The 22540-nt window shown below is 29.1% G+C and overlaps 2 protein-coding genes across 6 annotated transcripts; one reads left to right on the top strand and one right to left on the bottom strand.

The window, feature by feature from the left end:
- The first annotated feature begins 8605 nt into the window (after nucleotides 1-8605).
- On the top strand, nucleotides 8606-11852 carry LOC113867919 (F-box protein PP2-A13-like). Its single transcript, XM_027503429.1, has 3 exons — nucleotides 8606-9175; nucleotides 9373-9491; nucleotides 11273-11852. The coding sequence occupies exons 1-3, from the start codon at nucleotides 8846-8848 to the stop codon at nucleotides 11682-11684; spliced, it is 861 nt and encodes a 286-aa protein (XP_027359230.1). The 5' UTR covers nucleotides 8606-8845; the 3' UTR covers nucleotides 11685-11852.
- Nucleotides 11853-13832: 1980 nt separating this feature from the next.
- On the bottom strand, nucleotides 13833-21693 carry LOC113866950 (probable transcriptional regulator SLK2). 5 transcript variants are annotated; one of them, XM_027501773.1, is made up of 11 exons: nucleotides 21551-21619; nucleotides 21118-21471; nucleotides 19503-20715; nucleotides 19095-19226; nucleotides 18791-18839; nucleotides 17787-18001; nucleotides 17634-17702; nucleotides 16425-16525; nucleotides 15434-15527; nucleotides 15234-15303; nucleotides 13848-15049 (listed from the first exon to the last, which is right to left on the bottom strand). In XM_027501773.1, exons 3-11 carry the CDS (start codon nucleotides 20469-20471, stop codon nucleotides 14136-14138), a joined length of 2613 nt encoding a protein of 870 aa, XP_027357574.1. In that variant the 5' UTR covers nucleotides 20472-20715; nucleotides 21118-21471; nucleotides 21551-21619; the 3' UTR covers nucleotides 13848-14135. The 5 variants fall into 5 exon arrangements, with proteins under 5 accessions (XP_027357571.1, XP_027357574.1, XP_027357576.1 ...); XM_027501775.1 differs by lacking the exon at nucleotides 21118-21471 and having other exon boundaries at nucleotides 13879-15049; nucleotides 19503-19751; nucleotides 19833-20715; nucleotides 21551-21614; XM_027501770.1 differs by lacking the exon at nucleotides 21118-21471 and having other exon boundaries at nucleotides 13833-15049; nucleotides 21551-21693.
- Between the last annotated feature and the right edge of the window lie 847 nt (nucleotides 21694-22540).

Below are 22540 nucleotides of genomic sequence, written 5' to 3' on the forward strand. Positions count from 1 at the left end.
AAGTTAAAAAGTCATTTCCAAACTTTTGTAGTAGAAAATAGGTTATCTCTAAGATTGGTGGAATAGACACATCTTTCCACTAAAATCAAAGAGAACCTTAAGTTCCTATATCCTTTCGAGTCATGAACTAGTAAAAAAATTTAAGTCTTAAAATTTTGTTGAAGGAACTTTTTCTTAACACGTTTCTATGAATATTAGTAGAGGAGCCTCATTTTACACAAAAAAGGGAGTCACATTTCTAGGAGTTTCAGAGTTTTTAGGAAGGCTTCAAGTTTTGACTAAAGAATGAGGAATATTTCAAGAAGTTTTAAAGGATCATATGAAAAGTCTCATTGTTTGTCAAAAAGAAAGTTATATTTGCAGGAATTTTGAAGGGTAGTGAGAATAGTCTTATTTTTTGTAAAAAAAAAAAAAGAGTTGTATTTCAAAGAATTTTTGAAAATTTTGAGTCCTAGATTTAAAACATTCATAACTAGTTGAAAAAGAAAGAGTCTCTCACAGATATTCCTTAAAACTTGTCGAAACATAAATTGATAAGAAAAATTATTTTAAATCCAAAAAATAGAGTGGAGTTCACAAATTTTTCTTAAAATTTATTGAAAAAGAATTTGACAAGGGAATTACTCCGAGTTCAAGAGACAAGGTGTAACTTACGTATTTTCTTTAAAAACTTATCGAAAAAGAAATTAACACGAGAATTACTCTAAGTCCAAGAGATAAGATAGAGCTCAAAAGGTGAAGAAACATATTGAAAAAAGTATAAGATTTGAAGTAACTGTCAAAATAGTAGTTATCACCGGTTGAAGTCAGAAACATGAAGAACAGATCATGCTTACAGTTAAGGTACGATCGCAAGCAGTTATGGATAATGGGTGACAACAGTTAAAGATAAGTACATGCATAAGGCAGTTATCAAGAAACCAACGAAAGAAGGATGCTCAAATTCTGCACTAAGCTAGACATTAGCTACCAAGAGATTCACGATTGTTGTTGTTCAATGGCAGAGTTGTACGTTATATTTTTATAATTTACTTCCTACAATTCAATTTCATTTCAAGTTTACTTTTGTAATTTCTATTATTATTATTTTTAACATTGTTCTATAATTTCTACTTTTGTTCTTTCCTATTGTTTTACTTTCACAATGATAGTTTTATTGTTGCATTATAACACACTTAAAAGAACTCAAGGAGGATCTAAAATTCAATCATAATTATTTTCAAATTTATTTGTTCACCGATTACAATTTTTATCATAAACAATTATACTAACAAATAATTTTATATAATATATTATATTAACAAAAATTGTTTTAACACTTATAATTTTTATTTTTGATAAATAATAATCTTTTTAGGGGTAAGTAGAAGACAATGTGTCATAGGTTTAGTCTTTCAAAATATCTGCTAGCTAACGAGCATGCATGACAGGAGGCAACGGGTTGAATGAAATCGCTACCCATGTTTACACCAATTCATTAATTCAGTATCCACTAGGTTTGACCATTAATTGGAGAAGACAAATTAATTAATTCCTCTATTATTGAAAATGTTTAGTTCTTTGACCCTTCATTTTTGGGTGTGAAACAATCAATCCGACACATTCAGACTTCGTTTTCTTCGTTCATTGGTTCGTATTATTATCAACAGAATCACTAAATTAATTAAGGAACTAACAGTCTGTCTTTTGACTTAGGGGACATTGTTAATGTTAATTTCAATTTGATGCTCATGGTAAAAGTGTTTATAATCTAATAATAAATTACTCCCTCCTTTTTTTTTTAATAAGAAGTTTATATATATATATATATATATATATATATATATATATATTTGAGAGTGTTTAGTAGATTTTTTTTATTAGGTTATTTGATAAATGTAAAACAAAAAAATAAAGGTATCATAACTAAGGAGATTAAAATTTAAAAATAAATTTTAATAAAATTATATTTTACTTTATTTAAAATCACTTTTCATATTTAATCGATAGTAAATTTTCAATTTTATTCTAATTTATAAATATTTTATCATAAAAAATACATTTAATAATTTTATTACATCCTTCTTAGTACATTAACAATTTATTATTTTTTAAAACAATAAATGTTACTAGATTTATCTATTTATATTATTTATGACATATTTTCATTCATATTAATTAAATTAAATATAATTCTATTTCATCATCTTTTAATTTTGTATAAATAAAATTTATATGAAAAATTTATTTATAAATTTACTTTTTTATAATTTTTTATCAATATAAAGATAAAAAAATTCTATTGAAGATTTAAATAATCAAATCAATAATTAAAATAAACAAATGAATATTTATACAATAATAATAAAATTATAGTTGAAAAATTGAATACAAAAAATTAATAATTAAAAATTGAATGGCTAAATATTGAATTACTTAAAAATAATACAAATAAAAATGATAAAATTAACTTTACCGAATATAATAATAAAATTGACTATAACTAGAGATAGATTGAAAATATTATAATTAATTTTTAAAATTAATATATTAGTTACTTAAAAAAACTAATCTGCGTGATTCAATTAAAAGATTATTATAAAAAAATTGAAAGGAATATTTAGTCAGCTTAGTTTGCATCAAGGTCATTGTTGAAGTATATATGATTAATAGCCTTGTCTGCCTTTCAATCATGTGAGTATTAGTAACGTGAGAACAACTAATTACGTACAACACAACTTAATTATGTAGTTATATTCTTCATTTATGAAAAATAATATGTCCAAATAAGCATGATACCAATGTGGTGTGTTAATTAAATAATTGATACTGTAAATTTTTAAAATGTAATGTGATTCTCGATTTGCCAGCTACTAATCAAAATGTACTTCATTAATTGGGTTTTATTTTAATCTCCTGATTAATTTGTTTATAACTATTCTCACGTTTTTATATATTAGATAGTTGTTATTATTATTCATTATAAAACTTCAAAGGACAACGAATCAAATCTTTGACAAGTCCCATGTGTAAACTTTTATATGCAGGTGAAGTGTAGCTTTCTTCAACCTCGATCTGAGATTTTGAAGATTCAATATATCTTCAACAACTTGATCCTAAGATATTCTTCTATGGGGAAAGTGCCAAGAACGAGAAGAAATTTCTAGGCTGTATTTGAAATTAAGTTCTAAAAGAAAAACTAAGGAAACGATAAATTATCTTTCAAATTTTCTATTACAATAGTAATTATGATCACATTATTAACTTCTGTATTTATTCTTAATAACATTGAGAAGAAAATAAAGGATCAAAGCTATGCTTGAATTGACGAAAAAAAAAATACAGTGGAATGAAATGAATTAAAATAAAATGAAGTAAAATAAAAAATATTATTTAAATGTATTATGATAGAAAAAAAATAAAATTCTTATTTTATTTTATAAATAATGTGGCTAGATGTGCGAGCTGTAATTTGTACAACCAAATAAAAATATTTTTAAAGAATAAAATTAAAATTTGAAATACCTGTAGTGATTACAAGATTATTTAAGGAATAACATGACAAATACTAGAATATGTGAAATAATGTTGAGTCCAATTATTATTAACCAATTTAACATATTTTTTCGCTAAACATTAATATTTTATTAAGAATAAAAAAAATATTATTTTGCTTGAACCAAATTGTTCATACTATGATTACTATCACAAATCATACTATTACAACTCACCTTTATTTTTTAATTTATTTTTTTTACATTGGATTCCACACATGCTTAGTAACATCTCATACAAATTTTTAGATAAGTATAAACTGATATCAAATCATTTAAACATCATGTACTACAATTTTATGAAAACACCGCAATGCAAAAAAAAGATGTAATATGTCCTTCATCTTCAGTATCACATAGCTCACAAGATTTTGAGGGAATTATCAATCGACGTTTGGTCAAGTTCTTCCATATTAGAACTGCATTAAGTAATAGACGTCAAATGAATACTACTACCTACCTTGGCGCATTAACCTTCTAAATCTTACGTAAGGCTTGCTTGCACTAGACCTAGGTCCAAATTGTTACCTGCAGTAAAGAAATGATAAATATAGTGATAAGTATATTGCACACTATATTTCTTGTCAACATCACACTTCTACAACAATATGTCATTCACATTTTCTCTCAACCTCTTACCCTTCATAGTTTCTCACACCCATTAACTCATCTCAAATCATCTATTATTCATCACTCGTGCTTCCTTATTAGTTATTGCTGAAAATAGCCTTCAATATAAATTTGTTAATGTATTTTTTGTCCATTTATTTTTCTAAAAACTAAATGTGACATTGAATTATTTTTTTTCTGCAATTTTTAAAGTAAAGAGATTGAAGTGTATATAATTACTTCTAATATTTTAAGAATATGTGTCAATATCTTTTTAATGATTTTAGTGTCTCTTTGGATTGAATTGTTTTAGGCAATTATTTTTCAAAAAAAACTTTTAAAAAATCACTATTCAATGTTATTTAGTAAAATTCTTTTTGCCGAAAGTTATTATGTAGTTTTAATTTTTAGAAAACCAACTTATACTTTTTTTTTTTTTTGGAAAAGAAATAACTTATTTCAGGACCGTATATTTTTATGCTAATTCAATCACAATTGATTTTAAATTAGATCATTGATTTTCCAGTATAAACTGATCTTGCTCAATCTTACTTTATCTTAGAGATATGAGCATACATAATTATTTTATGTTATTAGATTTATTTTCTATTTATTAAAAGTCATATAAAAACTCAATTGTGTTTGCATGATCTTGAATTTGCTTCAGGTAGCAGGATGTAAAAATGTTGGTCCAATGAATTAGAAAAAGTAAAAGTATAGGCATTTCAAACTTAATCAGTTTATATTTCAGCAAAATAATAACATATATAAAAATTGACTTTATATTGGTTCAGTGTTTAATTTTACCGAAGTGAAATCATCATAAGTTGGTCGATAATAATTGTTTTTTATGTGTTCTAATAATTTAGGGGTTTTGATTATCTTAAGAAATAAGTTTTAATTTATTTAAATTAAAGATCTCTACTAACATTATTGTATATTATATATTCTCACCCGAATCATTCAAATCCACACCTGCATGCTATAGATGAGTCTACCTCTGAAGATTTTTTGCATACATACAAATTTAAACTTAAAAACTTACTTAAATGATATCAAGCCGCTTGTCATTTAGACTAACCTCTATTAGTAGACCATTTAATACTTTAAAAGCAACTATCTATAATAACTTCATAGATGAATTAAAAAATAGCATGAGGGATTAGAAAAAATTGAATCTTAAATATGGAATTATATTAATAAATTATAAAGTTACATGGTTTTTGTTAGATAAGATTAATTCATTCTAAATATTAAATTTTTAAAAATATTTTATAAAAAAGTATATTTTATTAATCAAACTGTTAGATTTAAAATTCTTATAAAAAGTGGATCAATTATTTTGTAACTATAAAACTAATTAATTAATACTTTATCATATTCTTTTATTTTAACATATAATATATATTTAAAATAAAAAAAATATTTATTATTATATTACATATATTTTTAAATTTAGATGCATTTTAAAATTATCTAGAGTTATACATATAATTGTTGTGATATCTCCTAATTCAGCAATTAATTGAAGAAAAAGCAATCTTTTATAAAATGTTGTCAAAGCATAATTTTATATAATTAACTTGCTGCTTATTGATTCTATCTCAATGTATAACTCGAATAATGGTTTGTGCTTAGCAGCTCAAGTGGCCCGCGAAATAGAGAAAAAAAGAAAACAGTTAGATTATCAACCCAATTTATAGTATTAACTAATTAATGGAATTAGTATGCATTTCATTGGAATTATTTTGAAAATTAAAGATAATTTTTTTATTTAAAATTTATTTGAAAGAAATAGAAAAAAAAAATAAATCAATTAATTGGAAGCTGCAGTGATAAAAACTAGTGGACAATGATGATGGGTATAGAATACTATGCTGCATATTGGCCGTAGGGAATATGTATACCAATGTGGAGGTCTCTATCTCTCTCTTTCATGGTCGAGTTTACTCTCTCTGTTTCTCTCTCTCATTTTTTTTATAAATTTATTATCATTAATTACAAATTATTATATGTCAATTTTAATTAAAATTTGATAAAAATACAAAATTTAAAAAATGTTTAAGCTAACTTATTATTATATTCTTTTTAAGGGGTGGAGTCACAAATTCTCTACCCGTATTGGAGACTGAATTTGAAAATTGATGCTCAAATAGGTCGGTCATGGATTGTAAAAAGAATAATCTTAATTTATAAATATTTTAACAGTATTATTATTTCCTTAATAAAAAATTGTTATTTTTATGTTTTATTGCATGAGATTATTCATCATATAACATTAAAAATACGTATAATATTGAATGAATGTGATAAGCATTACTTTGGTTTTCCGACGAGGAAATTGAATATCTTCTGGAAAAGGAAATGAAAACAAATATGCAATAATTTGGTTTTTGACTTAATCGATCAAAACTTTGCTTTGTGGTTTGGTTGGAAACGCATCGTCGTCGTTGGTACAATCCGTTGCCGATTCAGCACTTGAGCTGAGTCACTGCCAGCGATGCATTTAACTCGTTCCACATTGCTCCACCAACACCCTAGATTCACAAAACTGGTGGACTTCAAATGCATGCCAGCGTTCCTTCTTGTTTTTATATATTCATGGTCATTTTATTGATTATTTTTTATTTAATTATTATATTATTATGATTAATCTAATAACAAATAAATAATATATTTTATATACAAGTATCGATAAATATTTTAGAGTAATGATAGATCAATTAGCTACATTAAAAAATAATAAAAAATGCTCATTTCAATCTTTAGATTTTAATTTTATATTTAAAAATATATTTTTATAATTTTAATGTAATAAATATAATTTTTAATAAAATATATTATGTGTTAAAAAATTGATTATAAATTTAAAAAACTCATTTTAGAAGAAAATTTTGAAAGAGTGAGAAGAAACATGTAAAACAATTAATCACCAATCAACTTCAACTATATTGAATATAAATTTAAGCATCTGACTTCAATATTTTATATTTATAAAAAATTTATTGAATGAATAAAGATGATAAAATTATTAGAGTCAATTATGAATCAATCTCACATAAAATGAGATATGAGTAAATTAAGTGTTTATAAAAAGATGGACTCATATATTTATTGTCTTTTAAAGTTTTATAATTGTATTGTAGTGTCTTACTCATTGTAAGGTTCTGTAATTAAAATTTTTCTTACCCAATAAAAATAAAAAAATAATTAATCAATATTGATCATATAATTAAAAAAAATTCTATTAATAAGTCTGAATCCATTCGAATTCATGTTAATGAACTTTTATTGGTTGATTAATAATAATAATAATAATTAAGAAATGAAATCATGTCATTCTATCACGTTTCATCGGAAAAAAAAAAATTAATAGCACTGTTCAATACTTTTTATAATTAAACAAATAAAGAATTAGTTTTAGTTATTAATAAATTAAACTCCTTTTATCCCTTATTTAATATATACTATTCATAAAACTCAAATAAGAAAACTTCTTATTTTAAGAGCTCACTTTGGTAAGCAGTAAAGAATGTTAAATTAGGCATGAATAAGTGAAATTACATATATATATATATATATATATATATATATATATATATATATATATATAATGAGTTTTATTTATTTAATGAGCTGGACAGATGGGACCAGTGGTTCTTATCTTTCAAGATACCAAATAGATTATGCTTATGCTTTTGCCTTCAAACAATCAAATATGATAACAACATAAAAGAACCTTTGCATCTCTTTCTGTATATACGTATGTATGTACATTGTACATGAATGTCTTTGTTTTATGTGCTTGATAGATATGTTACGCACTAAGGACACTATAAGTTTCCTATGTCTTGAAAGTGGATAAGATTATACACGGACCACAAGTCTAGGATATAGGAAACAATTTTTGTTCTTAGAATGTTTTGTTCGGAAAATTAGGAGAAAAATGAGTTTTAAATAGTTTTATTTAGAAGAGGAATGCTAAAAGATTAAAGTCGGTTAAAACTCATTAGTTTAAATTTTAAAAAATAACTTTAAGAGTCAATAAAACTTAATTCATTTTAAAAAACTTTATATAAAGGAAATTTACCTTTATTTCAGATTGAAAATTTTACTTTTATTTAGTTGTAATTATTAAAACATTTTTTTATATATTTTATTATAAAGTCATTACAATTGTATATTTATTTTGAAAAACTAATCAAAATAAATTGTTAAAATAGTGAAAGAATTATTTTTTCTTTTGACTCAAATAGATGAAGATAGATTATCCCTGAATACAGATATAAGAAAACCAATAAAAAATGCATTAAGTAGTAGGAGCTTTCTTAATAGACCACAATCTCCACACATAATTAAAGAACAGATATATTTAAATTGGTGCACACTCATGTACACGTCCACTATAATTACAAATTCTTTTTGAGGTTCCAAATATAGAAGAAAGGACCAAAAGAAACTTCACTTTATGCCTTTTCCCACAAACAAGTGTCTCTTAAAAGCCAAAACTCAATGAAGCATGTGCCACAACACAAACTTAATCCAAACACACAAAGACAATAATGGAAACACCTCGATCAGTTTTTGCTTCATTCTCTCTTCTCCTCCATCACCTCCTCCTTTACCATTGAACCCTTTTCAGCATACCCTCTAATCTCTTCAACCCAATACATATAACTCCACTTTCTTCTCAATTTTCATATATGGGGGCTGCTATTTCCACAACTATAGCTCAAAATGATGATGAAAACTCTCTTAATCAATCATCAAAGACTGGCCTTGAGGATATCCCTGAGAATTGCATCTCTTCTATGTTGATGAGTTTTGATCCACAAGTGATTTGCACATTGGCTAGAGTTAACAAAACTTTTCACAGAGCTTCCTCTTCTGACTTTGTATGGGAATCGAAGTTGCCCACAAATTACAAATTTCTTGTAAAAAAAGTACTTGGTGAACAAAATCTTGGTTCCATGACCAAGAAAGAGATCTATGCCGAACTATGTCAACCCAATTTCTTTGATGGTGGTACCAAAGTAAGTTACTCAAAATTAGTCTTTTTAATTATAGTTGTGGATCGGTTCTTTAGCATCACTATGTTTAAGTAATAATTAATTTGGGTGTAAAAAAAAATGGGTGTGGTTGGTGGGGTGCTTTTTCTGTTTCTATTTTTCCCTTTCTTTTCTTTCTCTAATTCATTGCATTGACTAGTTTGTTTTTTATTTTTAAATAGAATGTTTTGCTGGATAGATGCAGTGGGCAAGTTTGTTTGTTCGTTTCATCAAAGTCCTTCAAGATTACAGGAATAGATGATAGAAGATATTGGAATTACATTCCAACTGAGGAATCCAGGTGAGAAAAGTGTGGATATTTTAAAATTTATTGCCAAATACAATTAATAATATATACAAACTATGGTGGAGCTGCAAATTTTTATTTATGAATTTTGTCGACAGAAATTGTGACCCTTAAAAAGTCTTCATTTTATATAAATATTGTATATATAAACGCACTACAAGAAATTAAGATCGTGAAACTCAAACTTCAACACACGCAATTCAATTTCAGATGGCAGATCTGTAACTATTTTAATTTTTATCAAACAAATGCATGAATCCTCCCTTTCAGATATACATGTCATTTCTTGAAGTAAACAATTCGTCTTGAACATATTTTAGTATAAGTTCATCATAGCACTTTGTGTATATTAGAAATTTTCTCATTTTCAAATTTATCAATACGAGCAAAAGTTTATATTTTAGTAAGAGTGGACTTACCATGATTTAGGGACAAAGAAGGGGTTATTCGATATATTTATAAGCCCAAAATTGACTTTATTATAATTGTTCCCCTTTCTTAATCTTGTAAGAATTCAAACTATTTGATTGATGGAAATGTTGACACTGTTCATGAATCACCATAGCAGCTACACTACCAAAATGTTTATGACCCTTGAGACAGAAAATCCCAAACAAATGGTTTGATTTGTTATATTTTTCTGGAAAAGTCTGTTGACAATTTGCTTTACCATATTCAGGAAAGCAATTCGTCCCAGTCATCATTCACATCTTAAAGGTAATTAAAGAACAAGGGAAAAAAGTGCAAGCAATTTGCACTTAGAATATTATAAAAATAAGTTGAGAATGACTTTTATTAGAGGAAAAGAAATATATTAATTATTAAAATTAAACAAATTTGACAACTAGCTTTTCCTAGTCAGCTATCTTATCGATAATTAAAAAACAAAGAACAAGAGTGCAAGCAAGTTGCATTTATAAAATGTTATGCAATAGTTGAAAAGAACTTGTACTCAAGCAAAAGCTTCTTCTTTTTTGTTGTGGGAGGAAAATTAATCTTATGTAATTGACATTGTGTACTGGTAGTTGAATTTCATATAATCAAATAAAACGAAAACATCATTGCTCTGTTGTTTCTCTTTTACTAATAAAATGTCCTCTGTCATAAATTAATTATAATAAGAAAACATTTACTAAGAATCTTTTTTTTTTAATTAATAGAACATTATCAAATGCTTTTAGTGTGTTATGTTAAATTCTTACAACATTCATATTTGGACACATGCAATCATAATTCGTTTTCAAGATACGAATTATCTTATTAATAAAACCAAGAGACTTCTCTTTTTGTGTCTTAACCCCTATACTCATTTTGAAATTATATTTGTAGAAATGTTGAGTCTAATGAGCCGAAAGCAAAAAGATTATGTCTTTCACTTTTAAATAAGGATTCCAACTCCACTCCCTATTTAGTTTATTTTGATTTTTCCTACAAATTGTGAATAAGAAAAATAATAATAATAGATTCTATATGAGAAATTGTCCTATTTTAAAAAAATCAATTGTGAAGATTACAATCATTTGCTTTTTATTTTAACATGGAATTTTTGTGTTATTAAAAAAACCCAAAATTTATGTGAGAAATTGATTAAGCTTTTTATCTTTCCCCTCATAATATGACACTATCATGGTCTTAATCTTAAGTAAAACAAGAAACCCAAACCTCAATTTTAAAGGAATAATTTACTCATAGAAAATATTTGGATTTAAAATCCTTAAAGTAAAAAAACAAAGAAAAGTGATGATTGAACCAATACATTGTTTTGTACCATGCAGGTTCAAGAGTGTTGCATATCTTCAACAAATGTGGTGGGTTGAAGTAATAGGAGAGTTAGAGTTTGATTTTCCAAAAGGGAACTATAGTGTATTTTTCAGGCTTCAATTGGGCAAGACCTGCAAGAGATTGGGCCGTCGTGTGTGCAATATTGAACAAGTGCATGGCTGGGACATCAAGCCCGTCAGATTTCAACTTTCTACATCTGATGGTCAGCGTTCACTCTCCCAGTGTTATTTGCGTGGGCCCGCGGAATGGGCCCACTACCATGTTGGGGACTTTGCCATAGAGAGGCCCAATGGGCCCACAAACATCAAGTTTTCTTTGGCCCAGATTGATTGCACACACACGAAAGGTGGTCTTTGCATTGATGGGGTAGTGATTTGCCCTACGGAGTATAGGAAAGAATGGTGAAACAATTTTAGCCAAAAAAAAAAAAAAATACTTTACACTGTGATTTTACTTTTTAATTAATCACTTTTGTGAGAGCAAAAATAGGTCTAGGTCTTTGTTAATTATTATTATTATTTTTACTTCTTATGTTTGTTACTTAAGATTTTTCAATTTTTTTGGCACGATTAGGAAGAATTACTCGGGGCACTCTTTTTTATGTTAAGGAAGTTTTAGAATATGTTTGTTTGCGATGGGTTAAAACAATTTTTATTTTTATTTGTAAAAACTCTGTTACTACACTTGAGAAAGCACGAAAATCTAATAACAATGACCAAATAAACAGAAAAACTAAAAACACCGTAAGAAAAAAATAAGAAAAAAGAATAATATTTTTTTATTATATATTCAATAACAAATAATAAGAATTTATGTATGTGACTTCAATATTTTAGAATATATAATTATATTTTATTCTATTTTTATATGACAGTATTCATCTTAACATTATTATTAGAATGTAACTACGTACTATAAGTACTTTAATTGAGAATATACTAATCAAGAAATGACTAAAATTTTTTTTAAAGAAGTCAATTTATAAGTTGAAATATATCTTTTATTTGTTGGCGTGTTATTTGATGCTAAAGAAGATGTGAAAAATAATTTAAAACATTACACAATAAAGATTTATCAAAGTTATTTTGTGATTGGGTCTAAACTAACATATTTCTATATGAAATGCTTAAACCATAGTTTTAATTGTCTATAAAGAGCAAGGGATTCATTGTTGAAGAATTCAAATTAGGATTTGCATACATGTGTTAATTTTAGAGTTTCTCAAGATCATTAAAAATTAAATTTAAATTTAATTTGTTCATGCATTCTTGGTAAGAAAAATCTTTAATATATTTTAATAATGTTTCAATAGTATATACATAATTACATGGCTTTTAACTAAATTATTTTAAAAATTATATATACCTGCACTACATAAAAATTATTGTTATATCGTAATTAAATATAATTAATTTTAACATTATTACTAAATTAAAAAATTTACAATTTACATATCATACTTAAATAAATAATAAATGTTTGTAAAAAATATTTATTACAATTAAATTAAATATAATTGATTATTAATTTTTTTAGTTAACTAGATTTTTATTATTCTCCAATTTTACAAAAAGTATAACATGTAATATACAACATCATATTAATGATATTATGCAAAAATATAATTAAAAAATATCATTAAATTATTTTTTGTCTAACAAATAATTACAAAATTACATTTTAGTCAATTATATTACAACCTAGTTTTTATTTAAACATATTAATATTTTGCCTAAATATAAACACAAACTAATGTAAAAATATTAAAATTAAAAAAAAAATTACTAGCCTTTGCTGCAATTGTTCTACCACTCACCCACCACATAATTACCTGCATTAATTTACACAAATTATAATTTTTTTATTTTTTGAATTTTAAAATGATAAATAAAATATGAAATAATATATAAAAGCATATAAAATAATTAATACCATATTAAAAGCTTAAAAATTGAAAAAATTTAGCTACAAAATCCTCACACCATTAACAATCTTTAGAGAAAAAAAAAATGGAGAGAAACGCGGGTGAAAAAAGAAAGAAAAAAAAAAAAGGAAGAAAAGAAGGAAAGAAAAAGAGTCCGACATATGTTAGCTAATAAATAACTTTTGCTAAAGGTATAGTGTGAATCTTGTTTAAACCCAACAGGCAAGGACAAAACTACCTTATTTTACACAATGTAATCTTATTAATTTTACAGATTTTCTAGTAAAATATATTTTAAAAAATAAAAAACTAAATATTTTTGCCTAGTATTAGCAAAACTTATGATAAGTGACTAAATTTATTCTAAACTGAGAAATAGTGTAAATATTGTGTTAAATTAATTTTTTTCTTTAATTTACATTATTTAAATAAAAAAGTCTAATGAAGATCGGAAGTTCCTATTTTAAGAATGGAAAATCTTTTAGATAAATGGATAAAAAAATCCGAAATCTTAATCCAATTTCTGAATTATTACCGCACCATCTTTCAACTAACCCAAATCCGGATCTCCTTTTAGGCTACATATTGGGTACTTTTGGCAGGGCATAATAATCAAATAGCCAGGTAGCATTGTTTTCAATGGTATCAATTAAACTTATTTGGCACACAAAAACAAAGGAATGGGGGCATTTTAGTGTAGTATAAGAAACTAACTGTTCTTTAAATTGTCCAATAGATTACACTTGCAGGACAAAAACCCTCAAATAAAATCTCTAAACACCTACTTTACGAGTCACAATAAATTCCATTAAGAAAATGACGGAAAACCAAGAAAAAAATAGGCAGCACCTATTTAAAGTATTCTGTACAAAGATAATAATATGATAAACACTTGAACAAGATATGCCAATTACATGGCCAAGTTGTGTTAGTCATGCCTTCCAGCCAAAGCCCATGTTATCATCTAGATCGCTGTTAAAGATGGGGTTATCCGTGAATTCATGGGCAATGTCCTGAACCAAATCTTGCAAATGTAGATTTTGAGGCAAATCAGATGTTCTCTGGTTGAATCCATTGTTGCCACCAGCTGCAGAAGAATCACTGTTTGAAGCCGTTTTGAAGCTATTATTCCTTGAAACAGGGCCATTATTTACTGGAACATTGGCAGAACCTCCAGTCATGGGTGGAGTGTGGCCCCCAAAACTCATCCCATTCTTTGCTATATTTCCGTTGACATTGGGTCCACCAAGAGACTGTGGTTGCATTCCCCCATTGTTATTTGACATATCATGCAGCAGTTGCTGGATCATCTGCTGATGTAGTGCTTGATTTCCTTGGGACCCCTGTGAATGATTTTGTTGCATTACGCTATTTGCACTTAATGACCGCTGTTGAAGGTGCTGCTGCTGCTGCTGATGCTGTTGCTGTGGTGGTAGATGGGGACTTTGGAAACCACTAACTGGTGAATTCTGCATTGAGCCGGGAATTAAAGCAGGACCAGCACCTTGCAAAGCTGAAGAGGGACTCTGGTTCGAATTATTGAAAGAGGAACCTTCTCGCTGAAGTGAGCCAGGGCTTGAATTCATTGAGTTTTGCCTCATGAGAAGATTCTGGTAGTTGGTCAGTGCCAAAGCAGCTTGAGCTGACCCACTCAAAGCACCACGATTGACCATATTATGATTGTTGTTTATATGGTTGTTCAATCCAGGATTCAGTGTCATTAGCTTGTTAAGTGTGTTTCGATCAGTGGGCAGCCCTTGAACATTTGCCAGCTGTTCCATTTCCTGCATCTTCTGCATCTGGAACTTCGACGCTGTTGCAAGTCGAGGATAATTTTTCAAGCTCTCTGCAGGTGAATCTTAGATCAATGTACAGGTAAACAAAGGCCATGTGACAATTTGAAAATAGACTTTCACACTGAAATTTAAACAGCTTCAAACAACTAAATATTAGGAGCCCAATAAAAGAAAATCATGCCACAAATATAGCTAAACACGGTAGTGTAGTCACAAAAACCACACACAAATTACCAATTGCTCCAATTTTGTGCTCTGCACAGATATCGATCAAGTCTTTCATGCTGTTGACAACCTCTGAAATCTGTCAAACATTGTAGTAGGCAATGATAAGAAGGCTTGAATATATACATATATATAGATATATAATAACTTTCTTTATACTTGTGTCAACAATCAACAGAAAAACTCTGAACTAGAATTTAACAGCATACCTGCAGACATCTCACATATCTTTTAGAAAAGCCCAAGTCATTTAAGGATTGCAACTCCAATGTCTTTGCAAGCTGACGCCCTGCTGTCAATACCCTGATGCAAAGGAAACAGCATCTTAAGCCTGAACCTAGACATATTTTTAATGTCAACTTGTACAATCCTTGCTCCAGCAAACAAATAAATAAATAAATAATGTGACAAAAAGAGGAGGGGGCGGAAATCTCAATTTATATATGTTATATGTTCACAAGGAAAAATCTTATGCTCCAACCAAGATACTTCTGTTTCCAATTGTTGGTAATTTGACTTTCAATATGATCACTTTTTCTATTTCTTTTTCCAATGGTTCCGCTTCTCCTTGGGTGTGTTTGGATTGGGGTATTGTTTAGGAAAGTTATTGATAAAAATGCTCAAGAACTCTTGACTGAAGTAGTCTTTTCACTAAAAAGTATAATGAAGCATGCAAAAGCCAAAAAGAACATCTTGGCTCAATTTGGATAAATTTTTAGAGAAATCCTTATAGGAGGAAAGAAATCAATATAAAAAATGAATAAAACTTCACCCATAATTCAGAAATAACTTAATACTTCTCTTTTTTTTTTTAGAAGTTTTGAGAAACCCTCTCATTTAACTTCTCTATAATTTAAAAAGATAAGTTGTTTTTAACTTCTGAGAGAAGTTTTATTCATTTTTTATACTGATTTTTTTCTTCACCTAAACTAGGCCCTTATCACACAGCTTTTGCAACAAACCCCTGCCCAAGGAATAAAAGAACACCATACACAGAGCATCCAATAAATATGGAGAAACAACTTAGTTTGCATTATATTATCCTTTCAAGTTTTGTTTCTCCATCTATCAAAACAAAAAACAGAATGCACCATTCAATTGTTACATCTTCACATAAAGGATGAAGTGAGGAGAAATATATTATCCAAGGTAGATTTACTAATATGTCAATCATTGACAAAGAACAATGCATTAACTTACATGTTGCTGTTTGTTTGTAAGTCTTGCTGAGAAACCCCATCTGATCCACTTTCAGCAATTGTACTCTGACATTTTTGAGCTACTTGAACTAATTGATTGACCTGCAAAAGTGTGAATTGTATGAATGCTATTCAACACAATACCTCCATACTATCATACCAATTAAGTAAATATAATTACAGAATACAGAATTGCACTATCTCTATCAGTGTAGTTAGAGGTGCTGTGAGGAGGCAAGATAACAGAAGGACTCAGTGCCACATGGTGTTTCCAGTTAGACTCCTCCGTTTAGGGGGCATCCTCTATGGCACCTTGTAGTTCTCTGGTTCAGGTGAGGTGCCCTTTGAAGCCTTAGTGAACTTTCTGAAATTGTTATAAATGGCTGACAATTGTTAACCCCCCAGCTCAAAAGCCTACCCATCTAATGTTCTATTTATTATGCTCTCAGGGAAAAATGGTATATATATGTATATATCAAATGCCTTAGCATATGAAGAAAGTGGTGACTGCAATGGAACTGAACCTGACTATTGATACAATGGATGTGATTTAGGGAAGATTTCTATTTCTCTCTCGAGTTATGAACCAACAACAGCTTATCACTCTTTCAAATTTTAACTTTTAGGGCTTCTACATTCATCCTGTTTGCAAATTTCAATCTATAGATCTTGTTATAATTTATTATCATGATGTACTATTTTCAGTCTAGAACATTTTACTATTTTAATGCAATATAAGCATTATGCTTGAGGACATCATTCACATAATAAATTAAAACCCTCTAGGGCCTCATGGTACATTTCAAATTAATTACCTTGATCTCCGTTTTATAAAATAAGAAAGGAAGTTTCCCTAATGCTTATCAATGTCCATACCCAAATGTCCGCATTACTACTGTCACTGTTCAGCAATCAGCAGTATCCAACAGTGCATACAATCATGCTAGGAGATAATTATAAATTTAGTAAATGAAAATAGACACAATAAATACAATCATGTACAGATTCAGAATATTTTTTGCAGAAATATTCTGAACATGCAAAGTAGACCGAAGAAGACCACTGCCAAATAGTCCCAACCATCAACTAAAACCTGGCTATAAATGGAAATCTACTTTACAGAAATATTCTACCAAAATTGCACCATCATCCATTCAAAATAGTGGCTGCAAAAGAGGAATGAAGCATTGTGAAGAGAGCAGAATCATACCTGTGGTGCAACCAACCTTCGAGGAAGAAGTTCTTCATGGCGCCTTGCACAGAACTCCCAAGTTAATATCTGTGCAAATTAACATGAATTTGAGGTCATTGAACACAAAAGATTAAAATTAAAGATATTTAAATATAATAACAATTTTGTAACCTTTAAGTCCTGAGTGAATATGATCCGAAGTTGACCTTCGCGAACAACACGAAGCTGTTCATATACACTCTCTTGAACTGCTTTTGCGTATTCTAACATCATTGCACCAGAAGGAGATCTTATTTCACGTGGCATGTCCAGAAATAAAAGTTCATCAATCACTCCACTGCCAAATTTGATTTCATTAAGTCTAGGTAGTACTTCATAAGTAGCCTCTGTTAACCAAATACAGAATGGACATATCATTAGATTACTAGATTCACATCATCAAAAGTTTTCAAGAGATAACAGGCTAATTATCTAGCTCACAGATACATTAACGTGCAAATTGTTCATCTTCTACTATTTCCCAAGGCTAATTATCTAGCTTACAAGTAGGTTTAACATGCAAATTGTGCATCTTCCACTATTGCCCACTTACAATCACACGGTTATTACATTTGCTTATTATTGATTGCATTTAGTTCTGTTAGTTTTATCTAACTTTCAGGTTTAAACTGAAGTTACAAGTAAAAATGTGATCACCAGTCAACACTAATTGCACAGGGTACTTGTTAGCCAGAAAGTTAAGCAAAACGAAAATATAAATTCGAATTTTACAAGTGATTGTGCTGGGGGGTACTTGTCAGCCAGAAAGTTAAACAAAATGAAATAAAAAGTGAAATTTTACAATGAAACTAAATTTCCAAAATAACATATTATAGAATAACAACATAAAGGCCTGTTCGATTTGATAAAAACACTTTCTGTTTTCATTTCCTGTTGTAAAATATAATTAAAGAATATCATTTTGTTTTCGCTCTGTTAGCTCTTTTAAGATATCTATACAAGAAATAGTGAAAACAACAAAAATCCTATGTCATTTTATTTCTTATACAAATCTTTGAAAATAGGAGTTAAAGTGAAAAAAAGGTAGAATTTTTGTAATTATTTGTAAAAACAGGAAATAAAAATCAAAAGCATTCACTCAAACTACACAGGCCCCAATATCTTCATATACTTACCAAATCCCCGTCCAGATTTAGAACCACATATGTCACACTGCCATGCATCCTGAACCAGGAAAAATCCATGTCAAAATGCGTAAATGTCAAAGACTCAAAAGCATTAACACATTAGAAAGGCAAAATGGTGTAGGCACCTGTACAGAGTCATTCATAATTTCTTAGGTGCTGTAACAATTACATGATAAGCTAATGCTGATTGATAAAGATTTTGAATGCAAGACTGATCATTAGCAAATATTAACGTATTATCCTATTTATGAAACAAGATATAGAAGGATAAATAACAATCACAAAACCTTACCATTGCTGCTTGAGGGAAAACACCAAGTGCATGATGCCCAACGTTATTATATAAAGACAAGCACCACCTTTTTTTTGCACGAGGAGAGTAATATTCAGCCACAAATTTTCTCCAATAGGCAATACAATTATCCTGAGGCAAACAGATAAATTCAAAGACAGTTGTAAGTTGTACCCAATACAGAACTTCAAAAGTACCTAAAACATTAAACAATGCATTTTGATATGATACAGTAGTTTTTTAAGTGCCTGAAATAAAAGTACAAAGTTTGAAACAAAAAGCTGAACTAAACAGATGATATAGTGAATCTTAAACAGATTTAACACATTATACAAATCATACATAAACACAAATCTAAAGGACTACAAATGATAATGGCAGGACATGCAGCAAATAAACAGAGCTCACATTTGGTCGTTGCCTTTGATGATAGAGATACTGCATCAATCGACGAGCACATACCCCACTAACACCACTGTCATATGCACGCTTTACAGAAGATGGCTGCATCACTTGTTGCTGTAAATGCTGCCTCAGTTGCATTTGTTGTTGTTGTTGCTGCTGCTGCTGCTGCTGTTGCTGTTGCAAGTGTGCTCGCTGTAATTGTGGCATTGACTGAAAGATCTGTTGCTGTCTCATTCTCTGCTGCTGCTGCTGCTGCTGAAACAAAGCCTGTAACTGGGGATTGCGACCTTGGAATTGCATGGAATCTTGTCTTTGAAGAAGCTGTTGCACTACCTGATGTTGCATTATATCATCCTGCTTAATATCCAATCTAGGTTTCTTTGGCAGATGAGATATATTATTTGGATCTTGAATGAAAGATCCAGGGACTTGGGCACCCATTTGGAGCGGAGATGGGCCAGTTTGAGATGCAGGCAAAGACGTAACACTTGAAGTGCCCTGTGGCTGCTGCTGATTCTGCTGCAATTGCTGAACATTCTGATCATGATGAGAGCTCTGCTGTACTACAGTGGAGCCATCCATCACTGATGATCCAGAAATACTAATATTATTAGAGGTAAATGACATGGGTGAGGCAGGTAATCGTAGGTATGAGTCTGCATTAACACTGGCACTTCTCTGCAAATGGGGGCCACCAGAAAGTGCAGAATTTGCATCTGTGACTAAAGAACTGGCTCCAACACTTGGTGCTGAGTTTGCCACACTGTTCAAAACTGCATTATTCATATCCCCAGAAACCGGCCCCAGGTTTGAACGACCAGCTCCAGGAACTGTGCTAGATGAGTTAACCAAAGACGAGCTTAAATGAGAGTTAACTAAATTCTGCGACTGCCCATCTCCTTGAAAGAAAATTCCAGAACTTGATGAAGATTGGGTTAACCCTCCTGCCACCCGAGGTGTCATGGGGGTCATCCCTCCTTGGTGATTGGAGTCTAAGTAGCTCTCCAGAGCCAAGCCTAACTAATATTTTAAATATTCTCAAATACTTTACAAACTCTGTAACAGACAGATTGAGTAGTAAACCCTGACAGTATTTCTACTTTCTCTTAATTTCCAGACTTCCTTGATCACAATTTTAAAAATCTACCAACTCCTGTCCAGCTGAAAGCACGCAGAATTGTTATTTTCTTCTCACCCCTAGACACTTGATATGAATCTAATAACAACAAAGAAACAAAAAGTAAAGATATTAATTAGCACAAGAAAAAGTCCAGCTAAACCTGAAAAAACCAAATGACAAGACAAACGCTAGTTTAGAAGCATGTATACACTTTTGCAAACAAACCCACAAATTGAACAATAGCCACCCATTTCCGAGAAGGAAAATAACAATCCGACAACTTCATGCACAGAAACCTAAATTTAATGGATTTGCCTCCTCTAAAGAAAGGAATACACTTTAAAGGGAAAAGTGAATTAACAGTTAAGATTGTACTAAAATGCTTACCAATAACAAACTATAAAGATGTTTAACAACCCCCGAATTTTCTGATGAGGGTTATAATTCCTCACTTAACCGTCTAACCAGAATCAATAGCTAAACACAATTCTCACTAACCTTAGGACAGCGGTCTCCAGGAAAAAATCAATAGCATAGGGGGAAAACCCCCCAAAATCCGGAGCTCTCAATTCACCCACTCAAACACAAAAGAACAAAACCGAAACCTCAATTACACTCCAGGCATACACAGAAATTCAGAACCCCCAAATGCTGCGGCGTAACCGAAATACGATAAAGTCCCAATTCGCATCCCCAAACAACGAAAAACGCAAACCTTAAACCCAACACCACAAAAATTGAATTTTTTAAAAAATAAAACAAAAATAATTGAAACATTTTACCCGAATTTAAAATTTAAAATTAAAGCGGAAAAAACAAGCAGATTTCACAGGTTCCAAGATCGATCAGCAGCTGAAAATTTGAAAAACCCCAATAATGCTTACAAAACAGTACGATACCAAACGAATCGTATGGAGAACAAACTACTCACATCGAAACCGCGAGCTGCAAAAGGCGAAGGGTCGCTCTTCTGAAGCGTAATTAGGGAACTGAAAATATTGAAATCCCAGAGAATATAAAGGAAGAGTGAGAGATGGAGAGACAAGTTGTCCCAGCCCAGTGTGGGAGTGACCTGTTTAACCGGTCACCCGCCACTCTTTTTGACGCATATAATATAAATTTTTTATTATGAATTTACGGCAGAAAAAAATTAGAATAAAAATTAAATAAATTTTTTATATACATTTAAAATAATTTATGTTTATTTGTTTTTAAAATTATTTATTTTATTTTTTAAAATTTAAAAAATATTTTAATATCAAATAATTATTTAACTTTTTCACTTGTAAAAATATCTTTAAAAGTTTATTCAAACTGAAATTTTTATAGTGATTTTTCTTTAATTTTCATTTTTATTGATTTATTGTGACTGTTATATTTTATATAAAAATAATGTAACTAGTATATATAATATAATATCAGTGAACATGTAGAGTAATCAATAAAAATATTTCAAGTTAAATTGTAGTCTCAAGTTTAATAAATAATGGTTAAAATGAAAATAATGTAACCAACTATTCTAGTAAAATAATTGATTTTTAAATTTTGAATTTAGTTTTTATATTATTTGTGGTTAAAAAACTATTCTTACAATATTTATTGTACGTATATCACTTCCAAACCTTTGTCTCCGACGTGTGCTGAAGTAGGAGTATCAATTCGTACCATCGTCTTTTCACGGTTGAAAAAAATATTTAATATTCATGTTTATATAATTTATACTACAAATTAGTGGATAACAAAATATCGGCGTCAGAAAATATAAGATATATCAGAATAAGTCCTTTTACGAATATTGTAAAGAAATAATAATTATTATTATTACAAAAAAAATCATTATTTTTTATCAAAAAATAAAAGGCATGTTTTGCCATTTATTTTTTATAAGTAACACAATAATACCTTTCTTAAGTTAATAAAA

This window comes from Abrus precatorius, unplaced genomic scaffold (genome assembly GCF_003935025.1).
Source record: "Abrus precatorius isolate BTA unplaced genomic scaffold, Abrus_2018 Scaffold5, whole genome shotgun sequence".
Lineage (NCBI taxonomy): Eukaryota > Viridiplantae > Streptophyta > Magnoliopsida > Fabales > Fabaceae > Abrus > Abrus precatorius.

Bases quoted from the DNA above. Each gene is read 5' to 3' on its own strand.
- LOC113867919 (XM_027503429.1), top strand. From the start codon at position 8,846: ATGGGGGCTGCTATTTCCACAACTATAGCTCAAAATGATGATGAAAAC. The intron at 9,176-9,372 runs GTAAGTTACTCA...ATTTTTAAATAG, and splicing joins TCTTTGATGGTGGTACCAAA to AATGTTTTGCTGGATAGATG. The intron at 9,492-11,272 runs GTGAGAAAAGTG...TGTACCATGCAG, and splicing joins ATTCCAACTGAGGAATCCAG to GTTCAAGAGTGTTGCATATC.
- LOC113866950 (XM_027501770.1), bottom strand. From the start codon at position 20,471: ATGACCCCCATGACACCTCGGGTGGCAGGAGGGTTAACCCAATCTTCA. The intron at 18,840-19,094 runs GTAAGGTTTTGT...TTCCTGGTTCAG, and splicing joins TTTTCCCTCAAGCAGCAATG to GATGCATGGCAGTGTGACAT. The intron at 15,528-16,424 runs GTAAGTTAATGC...CCTTTGCATCAG, and splicing joins TTACAAACAAACAGCAACAT to GGTATTGACAGCAGGGCGTC.